Source organism: Rutilus rutilus (assembly GCF_951802725.1).
Source record: "Rutilus rutilus genome assembly, chromosome: 19".
NCBI classification, from domain to species: domain Eukaryota; kingdom Metazoa; phylum Chordata; class Actinopteri; order Cypriniformes; family Leuciscidae; genus Rutilus; species Rutilus rutilus.
This window is the reverse complement of record NC_140232.1, coordinates 21,136,801-21,155,362: the sequence shown is the minus strand read 5'-3', so window position 1 is coordinate 21,155,362 and position 18,562 is coordinate 21,136,801. Positions and strand designations below refer to the sequence as shown.

Genomic DNA, 18,562 nt, shown 5'->3' with positions numbered 1-18,562 from the left:
AAAAATATTGATTTCGTGATTGTGAGTGACATAAAATCGCTAAAGTGCTAAGTGTTAAGACATCTAGTTTCGTTTGCTCTTTCATTCTCTCTTCAGTCTTTCTCAAACCCTTTTGTGCATTTCTCTACACAAAGTCTGAGACCACTACTAAAAATGCTTCTTTTTTTTATTGTTCTAATTTAATGCAAACGTTTTCGGTACAAATTATGTTCTCAGCATAGCAATTTGAGTGGAAAATGTTCCCTGTCTCTGTGACTCTCTCACATGCCGAGTTTAACAGATCGATGATGAATGGATGAATTGTGTTGTTTCCCAGACAAAGCGACAGAATCAAGATAAAAGAGAGTGAGGGGGAGGAATGACATGTCAGACTAAGAACAAAACGCAGCAGAAGGAAACTTCAAACAACTAAAGACTTTAAATACAGAATGTGAACATTTTTGTTCTTGTAAATCCTTGAAATGACATCCTCTTAATCAAATAAATTCACATCACCATAAGCATCCCATCACCATGGGAACCAATTGGGATGACTAAAGAGAGGTTAAATACAATCGGTTTACTAAACAGATCTGACATTGCTTGTGTGTGCTCTGGGAGGATGTGAAGTTTGAAACATCTCATTCAGAGGTCAAAACTCTGTCTTTCTGACAGAAAGTCTGGAGCTGAGTCAGGATATGACCAGGGGTTGCTAAGCAACTAATGCCAAGGTAACGGCACCCAAAACTCATATGCCTGGCTGTTTCAGACAGGAGGTCGCCAGAGGGCCAAAATTTGGAAACAGGAAACACCTGTGGTGCAAAATACTTTTCCAAGTTATGTCAATTGAAAACAGCAATTAAAAAACTGTAAAAAATGTCCTGTTAAATGAACAGTTTAAAACGGCAAAGCTTTAATCCGTGGACTAAAAACTAACAACAAAAAAAGTATCCTATCAAATAAATGCAGCCTTGGTGAGATTAAGAGACTACTTTCAAAAACATTACAAAACCTTAATGTTTCCAGACTTTTAACTGGTAGTGTAACACTCAAAATATTCAAACACAGTCAGTTTAGAGAATGTTGGCAAACGAGAATTTTTTGGAACGCAATCCTTCAACTGTTAGATACTGAAAAGCAATTTGCTTGATTGCTTGTTGCAACTTCCTCATTTTACTATACTGACTGTTTCATGTTTAATTAATTGGAAAATACTTGAAAGGTACCTGCAATCGTTGGTATGTATTATCTAACAATAATAACTGCAATAATTAATTGCATTAATATGAAACTTTTTAAATAGTTAAAGTAGTTAAATCAAGTTTTTTTTTTTATTGATAAGACTTTCAATCGAGAAAGTTCACTGTTATTGGCATCAACAACACTATTGAGCTTTATCTGTGGCATTACCACAAAAAATCCTTTAAAAATAGCTAATAAAACCAAAGAAAAATGTACACAGTAATGCTCTTAGAATGTAGGTCATTATTATTAGGCAAATGCATCAAGTCTTAAAGGGTTAGTTCACCCAAAAATGAAAATTCTGTCATTAATTACTCTCCCTCATGTCTTTCCAAACCCGTAAGACCTTCGTTCATATTCGGGACACAAATGAAGATAATTTTGATGAAATCCAAATCCCTTTATTCAACAATTTCAACAATCCCCCTCTCCTTTATTCAACAATTTCTTCTCTTCCGTGTAAGTCTCTAATGCGATTCAAATGAGCACCACGACACATGCGTGTGATGCTGACGCAGGAGCCGGCCAATACTGAGCCGGCGTTCTGACGTAGAAACCAGAAGTATACATCCTCCCAGAGCACACACAAGCAATGTCAGATCTGTTTAGTAAACCAAACAGTGTCAGAGACGGAAAGGGAAGAGAAGAAATTGTTGAACAAAGTCGTCGTTTTTTTTGCACACAAAAAGTATTCTCGTCGCTTCATAACATTAAAGGGATACTCCACTTTTTTCGGAAATATGCTCATTTTACATCTCCCCCAGAGTTAAACAGTTGAGTTTTACCGTTTTAGAATCCATTCAGCCGAACTCCGGGTCTGACGGTACCACTTTTAGCATAGCTTAGCACAGATCATTGATTCTGATGAGTCCAGTAGCATTTCTTTCAAAATGACCAAAGAGTTTCAATATTTTTCCTATTTAAAACTTGACTCTTCTGTAGTTAAACCGTGTACTAAGATCGACGGAAAATGAAAAGTTGCGATTTTTCTAAGCCTATATGACTAGGAACTACTCTCATTCCAGCGTAATAATCAAGGAACTGTGCGGCTGTACCATGAGTGCAGCAGGCGTAATGATATGACGCAGCGCCTGAAAATAGGTCTAATAGGTTAGACAAACTTAGTCCCGGTCACGTTGGAAGAAGTTACCGAGCTGGGGACTATTTTCAGGCGCTGCGTCATATCATTACGCCTGCTGCACTCATGGTACAGCCACATAGTTCCTTGATTATTACGCTGGAATGAGAGTAGTTCCTAGCTATATACGCTTAGAAAATCGCAACTTTTCATTTTCCGTCGATCTTAGTACACGGTTTAACTACAGAAGAGTCAAGTTTTAAATAGGAAAAATATTGAAACTCTTTGGTCATTTTGAAAGAAATGCTACTGGACTCATCAGAATCAATGATCTGTGCTAAGCTATGCTAAAAGTGGTACCGTCAGACCCGGAGTTCGGCTGAATGGATTCTAAAACGGTAAAACTCAACTGTTTAACTCTGGGGGAGTTGTAAAATGAGCTTATTTCCGAAAAAAGTGGAGTATCCCTTTAAGCTTAAACCACTGTAGTCACATGGACTATTTTAACAATGTTTTTACTACCTTTCAGAAACCTCTTGGATTTCATCAAAATGATCTTCATTTGTGCTCCGAATATGAACGAAGGTCTTACGGGTTTGAAAAGACATGAGGGTGAGTAATTAATGACAAAATCAAATATATCCATATATCTATATATCTATCTCTCTCTCTCTCTCTAATATATATACATACAGAACAACAAAGGAAGTTAAGAGGCACTTGAAATAAATAAGTTTGGCCCTTATCAGAAATGGAATACTTACAATAAATGACTAAACCTATTCAATTAATTTATAAGCATGACTATTAATGATGGTGAAATCAGAGTGCATCACTTAAGAGACTTGAGACTTTAAGGGAATATTAATGCAAAATAAAAGGAAGAATCAAATCTTGTAAGTGCCATAAGCAACCAATTAAACCCACTGAATGAGATGTTATAGGACACAAACAAGTTAATAATAGTGAAAGAAAGATCTGTTTAAACCAATCAGCTGAAGCTGTGCAGATGGCCTTGTGCATTCCCTGAATGACAAGTGATCAATGTTGCTTTCACAATCCACAGGCATGTAATCAGGCCTTCATCAAGCTGCTATGTACTGAACTTGAATGTGCTGCTGCTTTTAAAGTGTAGTAGAGAGACCACCGTGAAAAATGTCAGTGCTTTTAATAAAGCCTTTAGCCTTTTTTAACCTCCCAGTTTAATGCCACAACTCTGCCTCTGTCATCTTCTCCTTGATCAGTACACACACATATGTATGTGCAGAGCTTTTTCCATCATGAATCCCAGCCAAATAATGTCCAGAGGCACGGGAATGATAAACACCTCTGGTTTAACAGCTTAAATATTGGAAAATTTCATTTTGATCCAGGACACCCAATAAGAAGCTGGATTTGAATTGAAGTCCGTTACTGCAGTGCAGAGTACAATGTCTGTGATCCAAAACTTATAAAACGCTTACCAAAAAATTCCAGTTGTGCAGACAGAGTTTGACATCTAGCTGTAACCTCTTAAACCTCATTGGTACTGTAGGCAGTGTACAGGGTTTATTTTAGAAGCATATCATCTCCAAGTGCTGCAAATAGCAAAATACACACACACACACACACACACACACACACACACACACACACACACACACACACACACACACACACACACACACACACACACACACACACACACACACACACACACACACACACACACACACACACACACACACACACACACACACACACACACACACACACACACACACACACACACACACACACACACACACACACACACACACACACACACACACACACACACACACACACACACACACACACACACACACACACACACACACACACACACACACACACACACTCACTCACTCACTCACTCTCTGGCTGGTAACCCCATCCAGTCGTTTTAATGCCAAACGGCAAACAGATATAAGCTTACTCTCGACATCTGTGTTTAACATTATAGTGAACACTGGCAAACACCAGCACACACAAACTGCACCCTTACAAATCAAACATTAACACAAAAACATTTATGATTTATCTACTACCAAACATGCTGTACAGATGATTTGTTTGGAAAATCTACACAAATGTATTTCTCAAAACTCCATATAAATCACGCATAGTCCCAAACCCCAAGTCCTTTGCTACATAATATAAAACAAACATAACTGCATCATTTTACAACAGTGCAAAAGAAATGAACTGAAACCCTATTATAGACATTTAAATATGGCAGAAAACGGTTCACATTCAAACGTGGCTGATCAAATTACACGGCGAGGAGCAAAACTCGTATGCTCCACAGGTTAGTAACTGTCACTGTGTGAATGACAACAAATGCATTTCCTCTCACACAAAACAACAACTCACTTTTTTCCTACTGTTTTGTAGCCCAGCAAATGTGAAAGAGAGAGAGCGAGAGGCAAAAATGTCCTGTCAGCTCCTCCAGATCTTCCATACTAACAGAGCAGGTGGAATATGACACTCTGTGAAGTGTGTGTGTGTGAGGGGAAATGAGAGTGAAGTGAGTTCATTGAGAAGTTTAAAGCTATGCTGTGCAAAGGTTGTATAGACTGCCCCTTTACACCTTCTCTCAGAGATTCAACCAATGTGTTATACTGTAACTGTGCTGATAAATGTGAAGTTAACTTAGCTTATTAACACTCGACAAGCAACAAATGCAAGTAGGAAAAAAATGCTTTAAAAGGCACAATAGATAACATTTTTGGATTAAAATATCCAAAAGCCTCTAGAACAATGCTATATATTTTGTTGACTTGTATACTTACATTATCCCAAATCCAGAGAAATCTGCAATTTTAACCAGTGTAAACATCCTGTGTCATTGCATCACCTGTCAATGACCTCATATCTGCATTACCCTCGATTTCTGGTTTTACTTCCGTAGAAACCATGGAAACACCAAAGAAGCTTTAATATATTATGTGTTTTATTAGACAGGTCATTCAGCTTTTATGAGTATGATATTCTAATATTGATCTAGCTTACTGCAGTGTGCAACAAGTAGAGTAATGTTATAATATAACTTTCAACACACTCAATTGTATGTTAGTATGATTGTTCTGATAGTGGCAGTTGGATAGTACATTTATTAGGAGCTGCAACATAATACATTAAAAATAAACGCATAAAAAATGTGATAATTATCAAAGCATTAGACTGATAGCCTCTTTAATCTATGTTCTTGATCAAATCAAATGTCAAACAGTAAATACTAAAGACAACATTCATTGCATTCTATAATTTTTACCACATGTAAATGACCATTGTTTTTTTTTCTCTCCAGAACTGTTTCGTCCAACACATTGGAAAAACATACCAACATATTTTGCAAATCTCACCTATATATACATTTCACTGCAGTTTCCAGCTGAAATGAACACTAGTAGTGACAATAAAACACCAACAACTTTTATTCCTTTTCACACAAATTATTATGATTACAGGCACAGATCATTGATTAACTAAGAGTTATTTTTGGACGGTTTCTTGAACAATACTTTGGTATGACCTGAAAACACTTTTACCATAATATGTGATTGTAAACTAATCTATTAAAATGCTTGCATCACATAACCAGCTCCACTTTCTGCTGTAGTAACCTTGATTTTTCATGTATTTTTGCTGCAGTTTAAGTGGCTCATCGTTGTTTGTCAGAGACATGCAAGGCAAAAGATTTCTATCAAATGTATGACAGTTTCATGGCATGTAAGACATATTTATGCTGGTAAATTCTCAATTCGCCATCGGCAGGTGTGAAAAAAAGTTACTTTCAAATTTTGATACATTCATGATTTATTAGGTTTAGATACAGCAACAAACATATTCATACGAAGTGACTCAGAGTAAACAGCCTCAATCACAGGCATTAGAGCAGCAGGATGTGCAGGTGTCAGGTGACCTAAACACCTTCAGTATGGTGACTGCCAAACATATCACAACACAGCAGTAAAGATTTATGACCACAGCGTTTATCAGTTCAGCATGCAAGTGAGTACCTCTGAAAAAAAAAAAAAAAATGAAAGAAAAGAAAAAGACAGGAAGAGAGAAACCGGAGAGATAGACAGGGAGAGAAAGAAATGTGGTACTGGATGTGTCTGTCTGAGATTCTTGCTCAATGGATGCCAACGGCAGAATGCATTGCAGCAAAAGATAAGATTCTCTCAATTTGTCGACACATGACAGACTGTCAATTTCACAGAACTTCCCTCTGCAAAACAACAGGTTCTGTGTGATACAGCGTGTATGGGTCTTCAAAATCCTAGATCCTACACATCAATCCAGAAGCAAGCAAAAATATCCTATTTGTTGACCGATGTGAGTTTTTGAATAGCTGATGCCGATATATAGAGACCGTTCAAAAGATTATTTAATTATTTTGAATTATTAATTATTGAGAAAATGTCTCTATAATCTCTGTTGACTATGGCTGTATTTATTTGATCAAAAATATAGTAAAAACAGTACTATTGTGAAATATTATTATTACTATTGAAAATGTTATTTATTCCTGTGATGGCAAAGCTGAATTTTCAGCATCATTACTTCAGTCTTTAGTGCCACATGATCCTTCAGAAATCATTCAAATACGCTGATTTGGTGGTCAAGTAAAATTTCTTAATATTATAAATCTTCAAACATTTTCTTAATACTTTTTTGGAAACTATGATTTTTTCATGATACTTTGATGAATAGAAAACACAACAGAAACACATTTATTTGAAAAAGAAATCTTTCGTAACATTATAAATCTCTTTACTGTCACTTTTGATCAATTTAATGCACCCTTGTTGAATTAAAGTATTAATTTATTTAAAAAAAAACAATATTGGCATCATACTTTTGAACAGGTAGTGTATAACTTATAAAATATAAAAAAAGGGTACGAGGCCTGGTTGAGCTACAGCTATGTCAAAAGGACGCTGTTTTTTCCACCCCTATTCCAAAACTCATTTGTTTCCAATTACAAGTTTTTTGTTGTAGCTACAGTACAATATGAACAAAGGGCAAAGCTGTTTGACTCCGCTGCCATGCTACCAACAATAGAGTTGATATATTTTTACTGTAGCTTTTATGATCGATTCCTGTTTGTATTACCATAGTTTTCCAACAAATATCATGATTAAATGGTGTATAACATCGTATCTAAAATGTATAAAAAACACCACTCTGAAATCCTGAGAAATCCGTGCTTGCAAAGTCTGTGCATGAAATCCGTTCAAGATAATCCTCTTGTTGGTTAACATTGTCAGGGTCTGAATCAGGCTTGAATTGGTTTGAAATTGACACCATCCTTAATATTTACATCTGAGTAGAGCTTGTGGTGATGGTAAGGGGCGGGACATTTCCCAAACATGCACGTAAAAGCCAGCGGTGCCAATCACAACACACTGGGGCAGCTAACCAACATCACAGCACATTTCATATTTCGAAAGGAGGGGCTTCATCAAAATAGGAACTATATGGTGCGTTCGAGCCAGAATGGGAAGAGAGGTGCAGTAATAATGGAAAAATATTTGAACAGACAAGCATGGAAGCATATTCTAGTACATCCCAAAAGGGGACTTCATAATAGGACCCCTTTAATTATACAAAATTAAATCTTGACAGAATTCACCTACTTCACACAATATTGATTAAATTCACTAAAAAATATTTGCCAGTAATCTCAAAATGATCAAATATCAGCTGATTCACTTATCATGACATCACTAGCACATACATAATTCTGCCCTTTGAAATCATGAATCAGTCTGAAGGTCAAAAAGGTCCATAACTATGCTGTGTCTCAAGAACAGCAAATCAGCAAAACAACTAGCTAAAGTAGCCAATACAAAACACCCAGTGGCCTGGCCAGAGGAATTTATTGCTGAACAAGATAGATTGAGTCAGTAATATTTGTGTTGTTGGTGTGGAAAGAGGCAGTGAATATTAACAAGGTACAAGACTGACTCTACATCATCAGTAAATAGAGCTCCATTATCAGTCAAATAAAATAATGAGTCTGCATTATTCAAGAGATAAAGTCTTTATAACCTTTAGTTAAAGGTTAAAGTCACATTACGTTTCACTGCATCTATTTTCTAAATGCACATTTTATTGTGATCTTATTGTGACCAATTCATCCATGAATTCTGTTTTTAGTTGAAAACCGTGTGGTCACTGTCGCTACGTCCATTTCATCGCAAGTTTAAACAGCATCATTCCCAAGAAAGGAGCCAGAATCACAGGCCAGTGGAAACATCAGTCAGCACCATCAGGAATTCAAGAAGGATCAAATAAAGAGAGAGAGAATGAGGCATCACAGATTAGTTGAGAGCACATCCTACTCATATGTCTAATAATATTAGATTAAAACTGAGCCCGGAACTGCCTCTAACTTGATGGTGGTGATTTAGCCTGACCTTTAATGCTGCTTTACTGCCATTTAAAGCCTTACATCTTAAATTATGGTGACTCCTTTTGATCCAAGCATGGAAATGGTCTTTAAGAGTGAGCTGAGCTCTTGACTGCTTCAATCCAGCTGCTTGATCTGGATATATGTCGTGATGTTTCATCTTCTGCCTTGCATTTAAATTAGGCAGTTCACACGTCTGAGGGATGAGGATCAGGACTGCTTTCAGCCAGCTCCCATCCCAGCGCGCTCACACACATACAACACCTGTCTATAAACACGCTCTTGCTGGGATACAAACAACTAGATTTAGCATTTTAATAATAGATAGGACAAATAAATGGTCAAACACCCTTGTGAACATGGACAAACACCCATATGAAAATATAATCACTTTTATACAACGCAACAATCAAATACGAAGAGCTGATGACCCCCTTAATAGCTCATTAATGTCAGTAGGATGAACTAAAAGCATTGATCCGCTGGAGTGTGTGCAAGCGTATATAGAGAAAAGGGAGAAAAGCTTTTAGCTGCATTATCAGTCCTCCCCTTTGTGATGTCATAATGAGAGAAGATTGCCTAGCAACCCACACTGCTGCCTAGAGACCGATAGATGGGGAATTTGAACGGCCCCTATGACATAATCTACAGATGAACACAGGTTCACCTGTGTGGAGCGAATCTTCTGTTAGTATTGTCTCTCAAACTAAAGCAGTAAGCTTTACAGCAATTACTTTGGTAGTGAAACTGGATTTATCCTGACTAGCTCATATTTGCTATTTTCAAATGTATATGCAAGTGTAACTGAACAGAAACAGAAACAACCAGCCTTCCTGTATGTGCATGGCCGCCGACAGCTGTTACATCAAAACAATTATGCAGCCAGGCCATTAAAGCAATTTAGAAACATCAATATGACGTAAGTAAGATGTATGGTGGCCAAGTGCACTTAAGACACATCCTTTGCTGGCCATAGAGGGGAAACACTAAACATCATCTTTAGGCAAATAAAATAACTCTTAATTTAGATGCTATGCCATAACTGGGAAAATAACTGAGACACAAAGATTGTGTGCGTGTGTGTTTATTTGTATGCGTTTAGTGTCTCATTCATTACCAGCAGGTCTTTGTAGGGCCATCTGCACTGCTACTCTCTCTTCCAGGAGATAAATAAGCACTGTTCTCATCTACACTGACAGGCCCGTGTCTGGGCACATGTGTATGTGTGATTTTCCATCTTGATAAGTCATTATTTTGTCAATACATATGTCCTGCATTCTGACATGTGGCAAAATAACACAAGCAACAATCAAGCCCTTGATCCGCTGATAGAGGGAGCTTGGCTTGGCCAGACTGAAATACTGTAGCTTAACAGGCCCTAGCAACATCAAGGTCATGGGTTTGATTACCAGGGAATACATGTAATGATAAAACGTATAGCCTGAACGCTTTTTAAATTGCTCTGGATAAAAGCAGCCATCTGCCAAATACATAAATGCACATACAAATAAATTGCATCAAGTGACTTGGCAAGTCAAACCCACGGCAGAAAAGTGCCTTTCCTGGAGTGGATGTGGGACATTAGACACAAGATCACAATCTGCTGAGCTCTCAATGAAGTGCTGAATGAAATCAGAGAGAGCTGCTGCTGCGGGCAAGAGCCTCACAGTGTCAGGATTCATCTGCGGTCATGTGACGGATTTCTATTGAGGAATAGAAAGATTAGTGTATTTTTATATGCTTTATACAAAGTAATTTTAGCAGATTGTATGTAGTGCATAATATACAGTTAGCCAGCATAATCACAAAATAAACATCCTGTGATGTAAATCTGGAATAGGTTTGTTTTGCAATAATTACTGGTTGACTGTACATTTTCCCACTTGTTATAGCCTACGGCTGCTTACCAAATAGATAAAGAGACATGAAAAAATTGCGTGGCACAGACGAGGATCAAATATACAGTTTAGTGATCATTATAAAAAATGAACACCATAAAAAAACAAAAAAAAAACAAGTAGCCATGTAATACGTGCACACTGGAAAAAATATTTTGTTGTATTTACAGTAAAAGTATGGCAGCGGTCTGCGAGATTTACATTAATTTACAATTAACAGGTTTTTACTGTAGCATTTTCTAAAACATTCTTTACAGGGCAAGATGGATTCATTCTCATCAAAACACACACAGACTAAGTTAACCTTGTTTTTTGTAACCTTGTAAGAAAGTGTAAAATTATGTATGCATGTTTGTTTGTACAGTGAAACAAAGCTTCACTGTCACTTCAGGGCATATTAAATGCAGCAAATTATCTGAGATTGTTGAGTGCTTATGGAAATCACAATCCTGATTCATCATTGTGCCCTTAAGCAAGGCACACAACACAACCCCAGGGTGGCTCTGGAGTACAGTAGGTTGCTTTGGATAAAAAGCATCTGTTAAATGTTAGCCCAGGGTGTCCACTCCACCCACGGAGAGCAGGTGGATCTGAAACAGAGAATCACTCTGAACACCCAAGAGACTCAAAACCAAAGCCATCCCGAGCTACACCACACAGCTTACAGACAATCAGAAGACTGACCAATCAATCAATGACCAAACAGCAAACAGAATGGCAGGAGAGGCGTATATGCTCTCTCTTCTGTAATGTGGTACACTTAGTGAGACTAGCATTAATGGAAAATGAAATGAAGGGCCATTTCCTGAAACATGAGCCGTGCTCGATTACAGTACACGGGTTCTCAATAAAACAGTTTCTCTAGTGGATATCTTGTTTAAGCAAGGGAAAGATGTAAACTGCCACCAAAAATGACAATGACCAGATGCTCAAAACATGGAGGATAAATTTGGTATTTGTGGATTGGTTATGTAACATTTCATAATGTCCACTTGTCCAGCCATGGGTTTTGACAATGTATAATTTCAATGAACTGATTAAATTGTTGTTAGAAAAACAGTGGGCTAAATATGTCTTATAATGATAAAAAAAGTTGATTTCTGAAACTTGCTGATGAACAAACACCCTTTCTCTTAATGAAAAGTATCTAAATACACACACACACAAACAAGCATTATTTCCTGACACTTTCACACACACACACACAAAAAACATATTGTCCTGAAACACCCCAGCTGTCAGTGAGGAAACTGAAAACTGAATCACCTTACTAACCCACTAGAATGAATCGGAGCAAGAGAGAGAGAGAGAGAGTTTGTAGGCTATCAATTCTGTCCATTCACTCGAAGGTCACGCAGGTAAGCGATATGAGCGGTCACACGTGCGGTTTCTTACCGTGGTGGTTCTGTTGTTGTTGTTGTTGTTGATGTTCCTGCGGTTCGCCCGGTTCTTCCAGCTCGCCGAGTTCCGCCAGTCTGTGACCGGTGGCTGTCAGCTCCGCGCGCAGGTTCGCCACCTCCTGCTTCGCGCACTGGATCGCGCCATCGATCCGCTGCGCGAGCTGCTTATTCTCGTCCATCATTCTCCGGATCTTCGCCTGCCGGGAGAATCCACAGAACCCACGGAGCGTGTCATATCGCCTGCTGCATCATAAGCACACTAAAATCCCATTCTGTCCTTGTGCTCTCTTTTATAAGCTCAGAAATCCCCCCAAATCCACAAGATGAGAACGGATATTCAGAGTCCCATACTGTCCTGTGTTTGGATGTGGCTGTCAGAGAGAAAGATAAACAGTGAGAGACAAGAGACTTTGGAGAGAATAAAACAGCGTGCTTCACTAAACGAATCTTTCCGCCGCGCGCTCTCGTGGAGAGAGTTGAACGCACGAGAGACTCCAAGCGGCTCTTTAAACGGACTGTACCATCTGAGGAAGAGAGGAGGTGGGCACCCATCTAACAGAACGTCACATTTGCATCTTAAAGTAACGAACTAACTAACTATTTATTTATTTAACAATATAGGGTTTAAAACTAATTTAAGGTAAATAAAAGTAAACAACTAAATAGATAAATACATTTGTTTATTTATTTAATCAGGGATGAATTCAGGTTGATTGGAACACTTTCCCCCTATTTAGGCTAATTTAAATATTTTTATAAATAAAGGGGAAAAAAGCCTAAAGCTGTAGGTATAAAAACAGCTAATAATGATAAAGAAATGTTAGTAATTGTAATAATAAATTATATAAATGTAAAATGTAAAAAAATAAAATAAAATAAAAACACTCACTAAATAGTTACTATTCGATTAATAATTAGTTTTTCCCCCCTCAAAAGCCTAGATCAAATATCATCTTTGATAGATTTTTATTTATTTTTATTGTATATACCAAATTTATTTTAGCATGTATGTAGTTCTGTTCGACTGAGTGTATGCATCCCAGAGGAAATGTGCCTGTTTGGCTACAAAGGCCGCATTTTAAAAAATGTGCTCCCAAATACATGGTGAAATATGTGAAACCTGGGGATATTTGAAGTGTTCCTCACTGCTTGAGAGGCTCATAAAAAGTGAGTTGGTTTCTGTGAGGGTTAAAGTGTTGGATATAGTAAATGTTATTAATGTGAAATGTGAAAAATATTGTATTTAAAAAGACCCTTGCTAATATGGCATATAAGGTCTTTATGTGTGACACTCATCCTTACTCATCCATCTCTTATTTCAAACTTCTCCCACATACATTTATTTGTTTTATATCAAACCATGAGGAAGAAAAGGATAAGCCGAGGCATTCAAAGTGTTTGTGAGGCTTAGGCTACAGTATGTGTGTGACAGAGAGAGAAAGAGCATATGTTTTGTTCTACTGTACCCACTCAAATTCTTCACTTCAATCATCTCTGAGACAGCAGAATAGTGCGGTTTTTGGAGAATGGTATGAATGTGTGTGTGTGTGTGTGTGTAAGATGGTTCAAGAGCCAAAGCAAAATAAAGGACTCATTTCAAAAATCCCCTTTATGCCACTTTCTGCTTGAGATTCCTTTTTCTTCATTCCCCTGTATAAACAAAACGATTCCACATTAATGTGAATCCCAAAAGCTTCCTGACTGCGGCCAGTCCTGTCACATCTCGGTGGAACCACAATAGATCATCTGCTCATTCTCTCTTTCATGTTAATCACAATGTCATAATGTCAAACTCTCTGAGACTTGGCTTAAAAGATTACTGACCACACCGGTAGTAACAATCTGACAACATCCTCTTAACATCCATCACCTTCTAAAAAGTATTCCATTGGGATCCCAGTTCAATATTATCTGCTTTTAGTGAAAAGCTGAATCATGGCTGCCATTGAATTCGTTTTGTTCTTGTGACCTTCACTATGTTCAGTATAGAATGTTAACATACTATTTTTACTACTTCAGCAGTATATGGTATGTATACTGTGCACAGTACGCACAAAATACTCGGATGACCTCCTGCATTTAATATTGTGTATCAGTGAAGTATCACATCAATTTGTACTATCTCATAATGCAATGATCAAAGCCCCTTTAGGGCAGACATTTCACTCAGCTGCAGTGATGCAATTACTCTACCTATTGGCGATTGGCTCTTTTATTTAGAAGGCGGGGCTTATTCTGCCATAGTGTGCGTTGCACTTTCTCCCATTCATAGTAATAGGAGTGCACTATCTTTGTAGATCTAAAGTTTTTGACTCAACCTGACCTTCTATTTCCAAAATGATGAACAATCTCTTATTTTTAACATCACTTTCTTGACTCATTATTTAATCAGACTGCCAGAAGGTCATGTGACAACAACGTAGCATACTCTTTTTCTTTTTCATAAAGGTGAGGTCACATTTACCATTGCTCTGTGAAGTTTCAGTGGCACAATTCAGTCAATAGGAATCTGCACAATCAGGAGTTTTGAATGAGGGCAAGATTTTGCATCAGGTTGAAGTACTTTGTGAATTCACCGCAATGACCAACAGAAATCTGCTTGCTTTGAAAGTGACTTCTGTGTGAGCTGTGCTTCATGCATTGAATTGACAATGTTGCACACAAAAAAGGAGCAAGTATACAGTACTGCACAGTGTTCAGTAAGCAATGAGATATTACATTACTGTGTTAATTTAGTCCCACATCCCTGACCAATGTCCACACTGACCACATCCCTGTTAGGATGCTGACCACCAGCTGCAAATAATTGCTGCTCACGTCATGTGGATGAATGTATAAATCGAGCAGATTAAACACTGTTAAAGAGAATAAGAGTAACGTATATAACTGGAGGTGAGCAGCTCACTGCGAGAAATATAACACATGCATTCAGCTTGTATTTTGAAGCAGATGACAACACCTCCCTCTGTTTATGACATCACTTCCTCCAGGCTGCTGTCAGAGTGGTGTGAGGGTGACATTCAGCTGTCTCTCTCAATGTGTTTATTGTCAGTCACAAACAGCTCCAAAATTCCCTGATGGAGGACTGTTTTCCCCTGACCTCTTCAGTACTTGAATAACTGCCACTCTTCACCCAAAAATGAACACTTTGTCATCATTTACTCACCCTCATGTCGTTCCCAACCCGTATGATTTTCTTTATTCTACACATTAATAAAAAAAAAAGAAGGTATTTTGAAGAATGCTGGTAACCTGAACATTTTGGTTAAAACTGACTTCCATTGTATGGCCAAAAACAGCATGCGGGTCAATATACTTCAAGCGAAATCGTAGAACGATCTGATGTGATGTCATGTTCGTATGGAGATTTGGGTTTTGGGAGTTTGAAACAGCTTTTCAAAGCAATCTATCCGTAAAAGTTCACTCCAACTGGTAAACCTTGTGACAACTACCACTGGTCCGTGGTGAATACATTATAGGTGTGCTCTGAGGCTCCGCTTTTATTGACGTGGAAATCTTCTCTGGTTCATTTCTTCTGTTCAATCCTTCGAGGTCATACGTGAGTAAAAACATGATCACACTGGAAAGCTGCTTTATATTAGAGATAGAATTTGTAATTCTAATTGTAAGCAACACTGACATGGTTTCTTCATGTTTAATACTGTAAAGCTGCTTGCTTTAAAGCAATCTTTTGTACTGCTACATATTCATCTAAACACTACATCCAGAATCCATGTTCACTGACAGTATTCCGCTTCAGATACTTCAAACTTCATTTTACCCCTAAGCAAAGAACAAAATAGAAAATTTGGACTAAACCGCTCAATTCATATGGATCAGTTTTACGATCTCTTTATGAACTTTTTGAAGTGTCAAAGTGGTAGTTGCGTAACTGTCAATGGAGGGACAGAAATCGCTCAGATTTCATTAAAAACATCTTCATTTGTGTTGCGAAGATGAGAGAAAATCTTACTGGTTTGGAACAACTTGAGGGTGAGTAAACAATGACAGAATTTTCCTTTTTGGGTGAACGATCCATTTAAGAGACGACAGAATTTTCACTTTCCCTTTAAATCCCAGAGCCAGAGTCTCTCATCCATAGATATGAAAGATCCTCACCATTCGAGAAACAGAGTTTTTCCATCATGCCTGATTTTAATTACTACTTTCTGACTTTGCTTTAATGAGATTTAAGAGAAAGAATGAGATCCCATTTTTCTTATTTACACTTTGTTGCTAATCTCCTCTGGTTCTCTTTGTCTTCTTCTCTTTATGCCCCTCTGAATCTTCCTCTCCCTTGTCCTTTGCCCTCTCCCTTTCTCTCCGTCTCTCTCTCTCTCCGCTCTGCTGAGCAGGAAAATGAGGAGAGGAGAGACAATTAATGTAGCTCTTCCACATCCAGACACAATAGACCAGCCAGACCCTCGCATATACACCTATCGAGACACTTACTAAGCATCTTGCCCCGATCTCAAACTGACTCAGACCTTAAACACAAACCTGACACACATGCACGCAACCGCTAAAACAATTTGTTGTGGAGTTTAAAGCACTCATCCGAGCTGGGCTCATCACCATGGTAACAGCCGGCCCTCTAATGTCAGTCAGGTGTTTCTTTGGTGACCATGTGTTTCTGATTGGTTGGAGGCCTTCTGGGATATCAGAAGCAGATGGCATTATGGGATACGTTAGTCATTTGTGACATGTGCCCTCTGAGAACCAGCTGGGCCTTTGCACACTGACCAGTGTGTGTGTGTGTGTGTGTGTTGAGTTAGGCTTGATGAGGAATAGCAAATTGACTCTAGCAGACCTTATCAGTCCCCCAGGGACTCACCGTTGAGATTAGTCTGGACCTTGCTAGGTCCCGTCTAGGCCTGATTCATACCGAGGGTCATTAATGTGTAGCGTGAAGCTTGAATCGGCAAGGTTTTTAATCATAAAGTCACGATAAACCTTGTAACCCTATTAAAAGCTCACTCGAAATAAATGTGTTTATGTGTGAGCGAACGCCGTGAGAAGTGAGAGTGTGCTTCGGGATATTAAAAATTGCAGGAAAAGGACAGGAAGATGGCAGCAACATTATCATTTCCAGCCCCCCTTTGGCCTTGAATGGCAGGTTGGCTGATGGATCTCTGGTTTGGGAAAGGGGGGAGGTTTCGGCTCATCAGCGTTTGATTCGGCCAGGCGGAGCAGATGGGATAGGGAAATTGTCTGTCCAACCACACATTATAACACAAACACATTCTCACACCTACTGTATACTGGAACACTCAATTTCACACTGACCAACACAACATTCTACTGCATATTTTTTGTGGAATTTTACAGATTATGAACAAAAATATACCAAATGTTTTTGAAAGAAATATTTTTTGCTCACCAAGACCGCATTTATTTAATAAAAAATACAGTAAAAAAAAAACAAAAAAAAAAAACATACATAAACAGTGAAATACTATTACAATGTAAAATAAGTTATGTTTAAATATTTTAAAATGTAATTGATTCCTGTGATGGCAAAGCTGAATTTCCAGCATCATTGCTCCAGTCTTCAGTGTCACATGATCCTTCAGAAATCATTCTAATATGATGATTTGATCCTCAAGAATAATTTATTATTATTATAAATGTTGAAAACAGGTGGAAAATGTTTTTGGTGGAAACCTTAAATAATTTTTTATAAGAAGTTCAAAAGATGTATGTACTTCTGTTGTTATTATTTTATTCTCTCATGCGGAATGCTGTTTAAACGTAATTTGCATCATATGACAGATCCATAATATTTGTATAATTCATTTTTATTATTTCTTAACTTAGAATTAACCTTATTCTGTCTCTGTTTGATGTATGGTCCTTTCTATGAACAAGAGAGACGGATTTAAAGGGATACTCCACTTTTTTTGGAAATAGGCTCATTTTACAACTCCCCCAGAGTTAAACAGTTGAGTTTTACCGTTTTCGAATCCATTCAGCCGATCTCCGGGTCTGGCGGTACCACTTTTAGCATAGCTTAGCATTGATCATTGAATCGGACAAGACCATTAGCATCTCTCTCAAAAAAAATGACCAAAGAGTTTCGATATTTTTCCTATTTAAAACTTGACTCTTCTGTAGTTCCGTCGGTCTTAGTACATGATGTAACTACAGAAGAGTCAAGTTTTAAATAGGAAAAATATCTAAACTTTTTGGTCATTTTTTTGAGAGAGATGCTAATGGTCTTGTCCGATTCAATGATCTATGGCTATGCTAAGCTATGCTAAAAGTGGTACCGCCAGACCCGGAGTTTGGCTCGAAAACGGTAAACCTCAACTGTTTAACTCTGGGGGAGTTGTAAAATGAGCCTATTTCCAAAAAAAGTGGAGTATCCCCTTAAGTACATGTGATATCTCAATGGTATCTGTAATTGTGTGATGTATTCTGTTTATGGAGAAAATCTAAATAAAGTGAGAAAAAAATAAAAAGTTCAAAAGAACAGCATTTATTTGAAATAGAAATCATTTGTGATGTTATAAATGTCTTTACT

General features: G+C 37.8%; 1 protein-coding gene across 6 annotated transcripts in view; it reads right to left on the bottom strand.

Annotated features, from left to right (window-relative positions):
* The window catches only part of kazna (kazrin, periplakin interacting protein a), a 41,555-nt gene extending 29,049 nt beyond the window's left edge, over positions 1–12,506 (bottom strand). For 3 of the 6 annotated variants that reach the window (XM_084390410.1, XM_084390412.1, XM_084390411.1), the window contains exon 1: positions 12,035–12,506. In XM_084390410.1, the coding sequence (XP_084246536.1) occupies positions 12,035–12,221 (187 nt within the window). In that variant the 5' untranslated portion in view covers positions 12,222–12,506. Of the gene's footprint in view, positions 1–4,693; positions 4,845–12,034 lie in introns of those variants that run through there. The other 3 variants (XM_084390415.1, XM_084390416.1, XM_084390413.1) reach the window with 3 other exon arrangements.
* Between the last annotated feature and the right edge of the window lie 6,056 nt (positions 12,507–18,562).